The sequence below is a fragment of the Eulemur rufifrons genome, chromosome 1, assembly GCF_041146395.1.
Source record: "Eulemur rufifrons isolate Redbay chromosome 1, OSU_ERuf_1, whole genome shotgun sequence".
Classification (NCBI taxonomy): Eukaryota; Metazoa; Chordata; class Mammalia; order Primates; family Lemuridae; genus Eulemur; species Eulemur rufifrons.
This window is the reverse complement of record NC_090983.1, coordinates 722,065-735,182: the sequence shown is the minus strand read 5'-3', so window position 1 is coordinate 735,182 and position 13,118 is coordinate 722,065. Positions and strand designations below refer to the sequence as shown.

Below are 13,118 nucleotides of genomic sequence, written 5' to 3'. Positions count from 1 at the left end.
TCCCTATTGATGGTTTTTTGTCTTGTTTGTTCTGGCTCCCTTTGATCTCTGACCACATTTCCTGTCACCTTGCTGTTCCTCAGACCAGGTACATTCCTACCTTCAGACCTTTTTGCTATGACACCCTCTGCCTGGACAGTTCTCCCAGATGTCTGGGTGGGTAACACCCTCATCGCCTGCCCCCGGGTTCCGAGGTCGGGAATCCTGGCCTTGTTCACTTGTGTATTGCAGGAGTTCAGAATAGTCCCTGGCATGTAGAAGACCCTCAGTAAGGTGTGTGGAGTAATTGTTGTTATGAACATTGGTACACATCTGTCTTCTCACGATTGTGTGAGTCAGATGGATTCTTAGGAAATAAATGCATGTTTAAATTTTTGAAAGATGGCTAAATTTCCCCCAAAATCAGTTTGTAATAGCTTACATTCCCAAAACATACTCTTCTCTCCACCCCCTGTAACTATCCTGGACATGTTGCCAGTTCTTGCAAAGTGTTTTGTCCTGTGAGAAATTGTGTCCCATTTTTTAATTTGCAGTTCCTTCCTGGCTGGTGGGTGTCTGTCCTGGTGTCTAATGCTGCTTGGTGCGTTTTCTCAGGTTGTAGGGCCTTGGCTATTTTTTTATCGCTTTTTATTGCTTCTTTAATTGATTTAACAGATATTCTTTAATTTTTTAGATTCTAAAATGATTTCTCCTAGTTTGACTTCTGTGTTTTCACATTTTTCTTGTGTCTTTTGCTATGGCAGGATTTTTAATCTAATTTGTCAGCCTTTTCCTTTATTAGCTCAGGTTCTGCCAGTTTTTTAGGAAGTATTCAGGGCCTTGGTAGAGTCCCTGAAAGCTTAGGCCTCTTTATGCTTGACAGTATTTTTGCAGTTCCTAGTTAAGGAAACTTTATCTTTTATATGCTTACATTAAATTTCATTAAGGTACAGGAAGGGGGGATGTCAGGGTTAGAATATTCTAATTTTAATCCCTAATCCTATATCCAAAACTTTCAGTGCTTGATTATAAAGTCTGAGATGAATTAAAATACTTCTAGCATTTATTCCTGCCTCCGTGGCCTCTTTTATCACTCTTCATGATTTCTTCCTGTATGCTCATCGGTTTTTTCATTCTGCCTCATCGAGAAGAACCTCTTGCCTCCTACCAGCCTCTCCTTTGTTTTAGTCAGACAGGTCCTGGTTGTTAAATACCTTCTCCGTGATCCTTTCACTCTGGTTTCCTGCCACCCGGCTTGCGGGTGTCCCATCCTGGGCTCGGCCGACAGTTCGTCCTCATGCCTGGGCCCTCCCTGTGGAGAGAGCCTCGGTGGCAGTTCTGCTCCTGAAGCTTCCCCTCCTTGCCTCGGGGTCCTGTGTGTTTTGCTCTATGCCTGTTTTTCCGCCTTCCTGATCCCTAACAGTCAGTATGCCTTGGTCACATCATCTCTGTCTTTTGCTTTTCCCTTCCAAGTATCTTACTTCTTCATGTAAACTACATACGCAAACAGGAGTCCTCTTTTCTCCTCTGATGAACTCTCGTCCTTCTAAGTTCCCTGTCCCTTTAATTGGTCCCATAATTCTTGCAATCACCCAGACTGAGAAACGTGTAAGTTTTTTTGATTCATCCTTTTCTTTTTTTTTTTTTTGGAGACAGAGTCTCGCTCTGTTGCCCAGGCTAGAGTGAGTGCCGTGGCGTCAGCCTAGCTCACAGCAACCTCAAACTCCTGGGCTTAAGCGGTCCTCCTGCCTCAGCCTCCCGAGTAGCTGGGACTACAGGCATGCGCCACCATGCCTGGCTAATTTCTTCTATATATATTTTTAGTTGTCCAGATAATTTCTTTCTATTTTTAGTAGAGGCAAGGTCTCGCTCTTGCTCAGGCTGGTCTCGAACTCCTGACCTCGAGCAATTCTCCCACCTCGGCCTCCCAGGGTGCTAGGATTACAGGCGTGAGCCACGGTGCCCAGCCGATTCATCCCTTTCTTACTCCTCTTTTCCAATTATGAATAGTCTGCTTACTAAATGTTTCTCAAATCTCCTCTCCATAGTCGAGGCTCTGTCTTTATGAAGCCAGCATAGGACAAAATACAGGGTCAGAAGGGATGGACAATAGACCAGGAAAGGGGCCGTGGGATGCAGGCCGGAGAGCAAGTTCGTGCCTCCTGCTCAGTCCTCTCGAGAGTGAGCCGGTTCCTCCCATTTGTCAGGTTAAAGTAAAGGATGTAAAGAGGAGGGTCTCTTCTGAAGTCCTGAATTAGTGCAGACATCGTATGGAGACCAAGGTCTTTGACCATGCAAGGCCCAAGAGGTCACATTAGAGATTTTCGTTCTCAGAACCAAAAGACAAATCTAGTACAGAGTTTGAGGTTGGGAGTGTTTCCCACTCACTTTGCTCTTGTTCTCTTCCCTTAATGGCCTAAGTTCTGCAGTGAGAGCAAGCGGAGCCCCGGCCCGCCTGGCGCCTCATAGAGTGTCTGGCGTAGTGGGCATTTGGGGACTGGGTTTTTAATTGCTTGGCTTACTTACGACTGCGTATTTCAACGCCAGCCCAGTTTTTCCTCTTCTCTGCCACCCCCACTCCCCCAGCATTCTGCTGCCTGGGTGACAGATCAGATTGTGCGATTTCACTGCTGGCTGCTTGCTGCCTTTGCAATAAAATCCAGACCCCAGCTCCCTACCCTGGTGGTCAGGGAACTCTCACCCTAGTTTTTGTTCCCTTATCCAACTAGATGTCTTAGATTCCGACCTTTTGAATTTCTTGTTATTTCCAAAATACATGTCATGTGTCATCTCCTGTGCCTTTGGCAATTTATTGTTTCCATCTGGGGTGCCTCTCCCCACTTCTGTTCTCTAGGACTTCTCGTGCCGTAGTTCCTCCTGTGGCATCTGCCCTTCTCAGAGCTGACTGTGGTGTGAGTTGTGTAGCTGTTGTGCTGGGGCTGTCATTTGTCTTCCTTCTCCTTTGTACACTGAAGGTGGTGGGGTATCACTGCTCATGTTATTGTTTATTCGGGATAGAAGACCCCTCAAAATTCAAGCAGAAATGCCTTTAAAAAAGAAAGGAAGGGGTCTCTCTTTTCTGTGTCACTCAGGCTGCAGTGAAATGGCACGATCGTAGCTCACTGCAGCCTTGACTTCCTGGCCTCAAGTGATCCTCCTGCCCCAGCCTCCCAAGTTGCTGGGACTACAAGCTCACACCACCACACCTGGCTAATATTTTAAAATTTTTTTAGAGACAGAGTCTCACTATTTTCCCTAGGCTTATAAATACCTTTTCAGCAGTTTATAAAATCATTTGAAAATAACTTTAGTAAGCTGTTTATTTTATTGACATTTGTGTGATTCTGATATATTCCCTTTTATTTTAACCTCTTCAAATTCCCTGTATCAGATTCTGATATGTTTCTAATATGCGGAGTTAGACTTGGCTAGAATAATATGCACCTTGCTAAAGTTGATCTTGGTTTTGTCATTCTTTTAGATTCTGGATGAAATTGAAGAACATAACATCAAAATCTATCACTTACCTGATGCAGAATCAGACGAAGATGAAGATTTTAAAGAGCAGACTAGACTCCTCAAGGTAAAAGTTGGCTTCACATACACAGTGTAAATAGCTCCTGTTTCTTGTCGTCTGTGCATTTAAAATGAAAGCGTAGGCAAAGGACTGAATATCCTGGCAGGCGAGGCCTCTGAAAGTCATCTGGGTAGATTCGATTACAATGGTATTTTTGCTCAAGCTATATTTTGACATAGCTATTTTCTAAGCCTCAGAAATTTTATTGCAGGTTTAATTTGTTTCCATACAATTTGTCCGATGTGGGAAACATCCCACACATCCCAGGAAAATGTTGCATGCCCCACCTTTCCGATCCTATTTTGTAGTGAACAGCAGTGTGCCGAGTCTGTGCGAATTGACTTGTGCTTGCAGTGAGCGTCCGGGTTCTCTGCGTGAAGCCCACTGTGTGTGTCTCTTGCTAGGCCAGCATCCCATTCTCTGTGGTTGGATCCAATCAGTTGATTGAAGCCAAAGGGAAGAAGGTCAGAGGTCGCCTGTACCCCTGGGGTGTTGTAGAGGTGGAGAACCCCGAGCACAACGACTTCCTGAAGCTGAGGACGATGCTCATGTGAGTTGTGCGGTGCACGCACTGCGGGGCTGGCGTGGAGAGTGTGCGCCTGTCCTCCGTGGCGGTGCGTCTGCAGGGCTTTCTCGTGGTGCTGAGTGGCCGGGGGATCCAGCGCTCGGTGCTGAGGCCCCTCACCTCGGGGGTCTCTGTAGCGTTACCGAACTAGCCTCTTCCTCCTGTGGCCTGTAGCTTAGCCCTCTGCTTCCTGCTCTCTGAGATCTCATGTCTTTGGAGCTAGCAGGAGTCTAGACCCACAGTGTGGTCTGGGAGAGCCCCGCTCTGTGAGGAGACGGCCAGGGCCCCGCAGGCACCGAGCAGCCGCCCCAGCCCTGCCCACGGCCAGTGCGCAGACTCACCAGCCTGCGCCTCCCGGGACGACCCTGGTCAGCCTCGAAAGGCTTCTATTTTTAGCAGCTATAAGCAGACCTGACTACAAAAGTAGACCTTTTTTCGTTACAAAATAAATTTTACATATAGAAACATACATGCACTGCTGTCACTCTTGAATGAGGAGGCTGAAAGAGTGTTGCTTAAAATAAATACCTCTTTAATCAGAGTTCAAAGAGTGACTGATGTATATTTTGATTAGCTGAAAGTTGCTATACATGCCATATCTCACTTAGTTTAGCAATTTTTAGTGAATTAAAATCCGTAAGATGGGCCGGGCGCGGTGGCTCACACCTGTAATCCCAGCACTCTGGGAGGCCGAGGTGGGAGAATTGTTTGAGCTCAGGAGTTCAAGACCAGCCTGAGCAAGAGCGAGACCCCCGTCTCTACTAAAAATAGAAAGAAGTTAGCCAAACAACTAAAAATAGAAAAAATTAGCCAGGCATGGTGGGCACTGTAGCCCAGGCAAGAGAGTGAGACTCTGTCTCAAAAAAAAAAAAAAAAAAAATTATAAAATCTGTAAGATGTTACCATCCACGCTGTAGCAAACATAACAATGGTTGTGTAAGAAATTAAAGTGCGCTCAGCCCTTCGAGGACTGAACCCCAGTGGCTGTTCAATCCCTGTTGTCGGGAGGGGTGTGGAGGCTGAAGACAGGGTCTGGGAACTTGCACTTTAGCGTTTCTCAGAATGAGGGAGTGTGAACCACCCCTTTGCCGTCTCCCAGCGTGTTGCCTGCATCCTGGGTAAGCAGGAGTGTTTTAATATTATAATGTTCACCCGTTCTTGGTTGCTTAAGTGTTTGAACGAGCTGGGCAACTTTGAAAAACATGAATGTTTCATAAGGTGAACAGAAGGGTCACGGTTCTGTTTCTCTTGGATCCAGAGTATCAGTCTGTGTCTTTACAGTCTTCTCCGTAGCAGGAGCTCGTCAGCTGTTTCTGAGGTGGGACTAATACATGAATTTTAAGCTGAAGAAGTCATGAATATTTGAGTAGCGTATTTCCGTAAGTTTTTAGAGAAGTGTGTTTGTTTCAGACGTGGTCTGTTAGCTTCCCTGCAGTGGTGACGGCCCCTGTGGGGACTGGTGGTCCCTGTGGCAGGACCAGTGGGAAGGACCCGCTCAGCGCAGACCTGCGGGGGGTTGCGTGTAGCGAGGGAGAGCTACACCTCACTAGGTGTTTCCAAGGCCACACTCCTCATCCTGAAATCCCAGTAACTTGTACAATTTACTAAGTAATTTTTAGTTGTGTTTATCTGTCAGTTATTGTACTCGGTCAGTTTTTTCCCGTGAAAATGGAAAGCTTGTGGCCATTTTGATACATTTCTCTTCTCTTTCAGCACCCACATGCAGGATCTCCAGGAGGTGACCCAGGACCTTCACTATGAAAACTTCCGTTCCGAGAGGCTCAAGAGAGGCGGCAGGTTGTCCTATTGTCCCCCTCTGTATTGTGTCACCCCAAGTCACGTTGTTCTCCACTCTCCTCTGTGACCAGCTGAGCCTTCTTGACCACTAAGCAACATGGTTTGGTTCTCTACTCAAAAGTTATCACAAAAGAGTTGCTGCTAATGTAATCAAAGTATGCCGTTTTTGCCTTATAAAGAGAAGATAGATTAAATAATGTGCACGTAAAAACAGCTTTAGATGGTAAGGCCAGGGATTTGTGCTGGGCACTTCCTCAGAAGCGGCACTCTGTAATGAGGTCAGACTCGTTTGCCACTGGGAACTGCAATGCCCGAGTGAGGGTGAGCCCAGGGCGTGGCTTCCGAGCAGCGCCGCCGTCAGAGCAGCTCTCCTCCCTGCAGACGCCTGCAGCCACCCTCGCTCACCAGTCCTTTCCCATCCTGACGTGTTTCCCTATGAAACACGTATGTGACCTGATTGGTGATTTGTGCCTAATAAAACCACATCCCTGCTTAGACTAGAGCTTAACGAACATGTAAACATCATTTATTAAAAATTTTCTTTATCAGAGATCTTAAAATATTCACACTTTAATAATTTGGTGGATTCGTGTATACCTATGAGGTACACGTGGAAGTCTAACTTACTGTGTTATCAATTTGGGAACCAGACATGAAGAAAGGTTTTTAAGTTGGTAAAGATGAAAGCTTTTGTCACCTCAGCTTAGAGTAAGAAGTCTCTTCGTTTTTCCATTTCATGTTTAGTCCTTTTTTCATCATTCTCTTCCCTTTTTATTTATGTCTTTAATCAGAAAAATAACAGCTATTTATAATTTTAAATAGATATGTTTCTCAGAATTCTAAAGCAGACTTTTCTTTTGGGTGTCTGTAATCAGAAATAACTACTGTATTTGTCACAGTATCATGATTGTGATTTCTTTCAACTCTTAGGAAAGTGGAGAGTGAGGACATGAATAAGGACCAGATCTTGCTGGAAAAGGAAGCTGAGGTGAGTCGAGCAGTACTGTTCCTAGGACGGAAGTGTTATCCCATATGTGAATTGTAATTAGCTGATTATAGTTTTCCTTCCTTAATTTTTTGAGGGGGACTATATTACATATAACTAATCTATTTCATTACTATATATGCACCTATACATAGTAATATATATGTATACATAGTGCTTTACATGTTTAGCTAAACTTGGAAACAGAGCTAGCTTAGTAACGTGACTTGTCTTTGTAAAATGTTCAAAAATCAGTTTCCCCATACATAGACAATAACAAAGTGGAAAATACAATGAAACTGCCATTCACAACCGTTTAAAAAGAAATATATAGGCTGGGCGCGGTGGCTCACACCTGTAATCCTAGCACTCTGGGAGGCCGAGGTGGGCAGATCGTTTGAGCTCAGGAGTTCGAGACCAGCCTGAGCAAGAGCGAGACCCCATCTCTACTAAAAATAGAAAGAAATTATATGGACAGCTAACAATATATATAGAAAAAAATTAGCCGGGCATGGTGGCGCATGCCTATAGTCCCAGCTACTCGGGAGGCTGAGGCAGGAGGATCCCTTGAGCTCAGGAGTTTGAGGTTGCTGTGAGCTAGGCTGACGCCACGGCACTCACTCTAGCCTGGGCAACAGAGTGAGACTCTGTCTCAAAAAAAAAAAAAAAAAAAAAGAATTATATAGCATTTATATGGGGGAAGAAATTAGAAAACTTGTAAAAACATTTTTTAAAGATTATAATAGACACAGAACTTTTTGTGTAGGAAGACTCAGTACAAGGATCACAGTTTTCTAAATTGAGTGCAATCTAGAAATCACAGCAGAGTTGTATGTGTTTGCTGAGTTTTGTCTTTTAGGGGAGAGCCTAATAAAATAATGCTTATTTTGAAGAGTAGGCGTGAGCAACAGGAATTACTGAGAAGAGGCCAGAGAACAGTGGCCGTCCGCACTGTGCGTGCGGCCTGACGGGCTGCTCAGGTGGGCGTCTAGACGTAGGTCAGAGGCAGGGAAGCGGCTGTCAAAGGCGGCGCTCAGACCTGCTGCAGCTGAGGGTGCAGACACATTACTCGGTCAGTCACGTGAGCATCATGGGCCAGCCTTCTGGAAACAGAAAGCCCACTTCTTTGGTCAGATTAATTGAACACAGATCAAATATGTAAATGTTAAAAACATAACCACAGATTAACTGAAGAAAGGTTGGAGGCCTTTCTGAACAAACCGCAGTGCTAACAGTTGGTGCGGGTGGAGACGGAGGAGGGCTCGCTGTCTCCGCGGTCAGAACCGCTGCCTCCAGGGGCCTCGGCGGCGTCGCCTCTCCTTCGCGCTCCCCACGAGCACCCTCAGTCGCCCTCCCACACTCTCTGTTAAAAGGTGTCCCGGCCGGGCGCGGTGGCTCACGCCTGTAATCCTAGCACTCTGGGAGGCCGAGGCGGGTGGATCGCTCAAGGTCAGGAGTTCAAGACCAGCCTGAGCAAGAGCGAGACCCCATCTCTACTAAAATTAGAAAGAAATTATCTGGCCAACTAAAATATATGTAGAAAAAATTAGCCGGGCATGGTGGCGCATGCCTGTAGTCCCAGCTACTCGGGAGGCTGAGGCAGGAGGACCGCTTAAGCCCAGGAGTTTGAGGTTGCTGTGAGCTAGGCTGACGCCACGGCACTCACTCTAGCCAGGGCAACAAAGTGACACTCTGTCTCAAAAAAAAAAAAAAAAAAGGTGTCCCATTTTCTCCTCCTTGACTATTGCTTCTATTTTCTGAGAGTTTTTTTCTTATTTGAATTGCATATTCTTATTGTTTACTTGGTTTTCTATGGAGTTGTTGGTTCTTTTATTGATTTGTAAAAAGTCCTTGTATATTAACTCTTTGTCATGTTTTGGGAAAGCATAAACGTTAAGATTTTAGGGATTACAGCACACCCATAAGTAATGTTCAAAGATAGCAAACCGTGCAAACCAGTGACGTGTCCACCGTGTCCTGTGTCCGCAGCTCCGCCGCATGCAGGAGATGATTGCGAGGATGCAGGCGCAGATGCAGATGCAGATGCAGGGCGGCGACGGGGACGGCGGGGCGCTGGGGCACCACGTGTGAGGTGTGTGCACGTGCTGGTGAGCCAGGGAGACGTCAGCCTGGACACCACGCCGCTGTCACTAACGTCTGTTGTTACGGTGTCGACTGGAGTTTAATGACAGGCTCTTCCTCAAGTCTTACTCATGTTCTGCATGCTGAACCTCTCTCGTTAGCTGACGTCACTGGCCTCAGAGGAGAAGGGGTCACTCCAAAAACACAGGAGCCACCACTTTGCCACCTTTTTTCTCATAAAGATTCTTCGTGCTTCCTAAGCTTACAAACATGATTGACATTAGAAGGAAAATTATATGTTAAAATACTTTTGTTAGTTTTACAATTGGAAATTTGCTAATGCTGAGAACGTCTCTTCAAAGAGAATAAAGTGTTATTAAAATAGCTTATGCAGATAAACTAAAGACGCCCTGAAGGGGAAGAGTGATGCCCTGGGTAGGCAAGGGTTCCTTCCAGGGAGGCTGTCCACTTCCAGCCCTTGCGACAGTGCTGCTCTCGGGGCCGGCGTGCACTGGCCGCCCTGCAGGAAAGGAGTCTGCAGACACCAGGGACTCGCGGCACTTGTCCGCTGTCCTGCATCCTGTGGAAGGGGAGGTGTTCAGAGCTGTCCAGGTGGCCACTCCCGTCACCTCCCAGAGGAAAAGAGTGAAAGGTGAAGGTCAGACAGAGACCTGAGAGTCCGAAGGACAGAGCAGCCACATGGAGCTGGGGCGAAGGCAAACACACCTCACGCAGCAGACGTGAAGAGAGCTGGGGAGGAAAAGTGGGTACTAGGTAGATGGTCTCCACTGCGATTTAGGGACCTCATTCTGGGAGAATGACAGTGTCCACGAACACGGGGAGGAGACTTGAGGTAGCTGACACACGTGACAGGGCAGATGAGACAGAAGGCAAGGAGTCCAGAGGCCTCCAGGACAGATGGTTAATGCAAGACCTAGAGTGACACGCTGGGGCATTGGTCACCAAACCCTTGTGCAGCTGTGTGGGAAGGGTGTTCGCTGTAAAATAGAGTGTGGGTCCGGAAAGACACACAAACACATACGCGCGGTTCAGTAGGTTCTTGTAAGGCAACCTCCGCATCGCCCCACCTGGGCCCACGTTGGTTGCTTCACTTTCGTCCTCACGCTGAACCTTCAGAATAGTCCTGAGGGGGTGTGCCGAGTTCAGACTGACGGGGGAGGAAGCTGATGCTGCTCGAGAGTTGAACCCGGTTTGCCCGCGCTCATGTCACTAGCTAAGTGGCAGCCTCCTACCTGCAGCGCTGTTTCTGCATGACCAGGTGTTGGCACCTGGGTGGAGAAATGACAGCACGGTGGGAACAGTCAGGGACTCTCAGGCGGGGCTTGCTGAGGCAGGAGGGAGTGCTGTTTGCCCATTTTCTCTGGTCTTGTTTGCTTTTAAAATTGTGAATTATGAAAATTTTACTCTAGATACATACAATTAATTTTTATTTCTGTATACTTAGTTTTGTAGTATTTCCAATTTCCAAGAGCCTCATAAATGGTGTTTTGATTTAATGTTGTGATCATATAAACCCAACCTTTTGTTCAGCTTATGCGCTCTGTTAAGGAGAAAAGTGATACTGTTGATGCTCAGAGCAGCAAACATTGTGTTACTCATTTAAATGTATTTCCATTTGTTTTTCTAGAAAACACTTTCCTGGATAAAAAGAAAACATTCCAGATGGTAATATAGCTGCGTGTTTTCATGAGATCGTTGGAAGGCTACCCATCTACATTTTGCAGAACCTGTGCCTGAGAACTTAATTTTTTTTTAAACTTTTGATGTTGTTTTGGTTTTTTTTTTTTTTTTGTATGAAGTGCTTTTAGCATTTGTATTTCATTGCTGTTACACTTTATATTTCATGGGGTGAACTTTGATTTTTATTTTCTTTTTCCTTAACCCTGATGTTAGAACTGATTTTTAAGAATCAGTCAGCATGTATAGTTAATACTGAATTTCTTTATTTAGCTGATCTAACTGACTAATCATTGGTGAGCACTCTTGATTTACATCGAGAACATTCAGATTTACCCAGAATGTTCCTGAGTGGTGGAGACGTGTGCCTAGGGCTGGAGAAAGATGTGCTGACGAGGTGCAAGGCTGCCTGCTACCAAGTCACGCACTGTGGAGACTTGGCTCCCTTGCTTCTGCTTGTGCACAACACCTAAAACCAGTTCCGCTGCTGTCACTCAATACTGTTGATAACATTTATCCGTTAACCAAGTAAAACAGAACAGAATTACCTAATGGGATACATGTTAATACTTAAATAGCTTCTTTAAAACAGGCTTTTAGAGGTGAATTTCTGGATTCTGATGCTAGGTCATTTTTGAGACCACTGTGCAGAGAACTCACACCACAAGCCACTTTTTGTAGTGTCTCCACTAATACTGGTTAGACTGTGCTACAGAGAAAAATCAAAGGAGCTATGAGCTCTAGTTTTCATATTGCAACTAAAATTCTTACCTGCACAATGTCAGTAAACTATTTTTACTCAACTAAATTTTAAAAACTTTTTTTTTAAGGAAAATTAGCAATTGACCTGTTCTGAAACCAACTTTTTTATATTTTATACTGTACTTTAGTGTATTTTCGGTAACTGTGGGCGTAGATCTGCCTCAGCTGTGGAGATTGGGTCCTTTGGCCGACGGGCCCGTGAACCCCCAGCTCGTCATTGAGCAGGGTTTCTGCCCTAACTCAGCTCCATGAAGCCCAGAGGCCTAGCAGGTTTTCTTGATTTGGGTTTCTTTTAACTGTTCACTTTTTGAGTGTTTTTCTGATGGGAGGAAAAATAGCGGTGATCACTTTTTTATGTGCAGACTGTCTCATTTATTTTTCAACCATTGTCACTTCCTCTATTTTGTGTAATCCAGATTTCTCCATGTGCCATGTGAAAGTGAAAGGCGTTTCAAATCTGTAGTGTAGGCTGGTCAGCAGGTGCACAGTTCAAGCCCCACCTGGTCTGTTTTCTGTGCACTGTGGGTGGCCTTGGCCCTCCCTCGGCCTTCCTGCCTTTTCTTCGTGTGTCTCCTGTGGTCCACTTTTACCACTTCTACTCACATGGGGCCGTTCGAAGCCCAGAAGTGACGTGTGAAAGGACACAACGGTTATGGAGGGAGCGTAACCGGGTCAGTATTTTCATTTTACTACAATAGGAGGAATTGAGATGGATAAAAAAGCTTAATCTGAGGATGAGACAGGGTTTTTTGTTTTGGCCAGAAAAAAGATAAAATGAAACGGTCAAATAATCTTAGTTATGAAGGTGTACTACAGAAAATAATCTGGTGGTCTTGCTTACTTTGCCTCCTCACTGTTGCATAATTGTGAATGATCAAAACCCTGTTGAGGTTTTTCCCAAGAAAAAGTATTGCATGATTTTATAGTTCATCCATGCACAGTCAATTATTTGAGTTTTTGACATTTAATGACTTTGCTAGAAAAAGCTGTAAAAACAAAAAACATCTGCAAGTGATGTCCTGTATATGTTTGAGTAAAAGTACTGTTGAGGGCAAGGTGCCACCTAATGATGGTTACGCAGGGTGGGAGGGCACACAGTTACACTTCTAAGTCCCCTTTTGTTTTGCTACTCAAATTAAATACATGCTTTTGCTAACAGAGAATTGCTTTTACGAAGAGATAATCTCTACCTATACAAATGTATTTTGAAAACACTTATTTTACACAGCAATTTTGTATCCATTTAAACTAACCTTTTATCAATAAAGCACTATTGTTTAGATATTAAATGAGTAGTTCTCTTATTGGTTCTTTACAAGGGAAAAGTGTGAGGTTTTCTGGGGAAGATTCAAAACCCTGACAATATCTGTGTATAAAATCATGGAAGAGGCCGGGTGCAGTGGCTCACACCTGTAATCCCATTACTTTGGGAGGCTTGAGGCCAGGAGTTCTAGACCAGCCTGGCAACATAGCAAGACCCTGTCTCTACAAAAAATTTAAAAATTAGCCAGGCATGGTGGCCCACACCCATAGTCCCAGCTACTTGGGAGGCTGAGGCAGGAGGATCGCTTGAGCCATGATCCCGACACAGCACTCCAGCCTGGGTGACAGAGCAAGACCCTGTTTCAAAAAATAAAATGTAAGATCAGAATTATTTTCATCAATAGCATCAA

The 13,118-nt window shown here is 45.1% G+C and overlaps 1 protein-coding gene across 3 annotated transcripts in view; it reads left to right on the top strand.

Moving 5' to 3' along the window:
* SEPTIN2 (septin 2) overlaps positions 1–12,696 on the top strand; it is a 34,645-nt gene extending 21,949 nt beyond the window's left edge. For all 3 annotated transcript variants that reach the window (XM_069489198.1, XM_069490794.1, XM_069489974.1), the window contains exons 8-13: positions 3,461–3,562; positions 3,961–4,106; positions 5,835–5,918; positions 6,849–6,906; positions 8,893–8,995; positions 10,634–12,696. In XM_069489198.1, coding sequence (XP_069345299.1) covers positions 3,461–3,562; positions 3,961–4,106; positions 5,835–5,918; positions 6,849–6,906; positions 8,893–8,994 — 492 coding nt within the window. In that variant the 3' untranslated portion in view covers position 8,995; positions 10,634–12,696. The remainder of the gene's footprint in view (positions 1–3,460; positions 3,563–3,960; positions 4,107–5,834; positions 5,919–6,848; positions 6,907–8,892; positions 8,996–10,633) is intronic.
* The last annotated feature ends 422 nt before the right edge of the window (positions 12,697–13,118 follow it).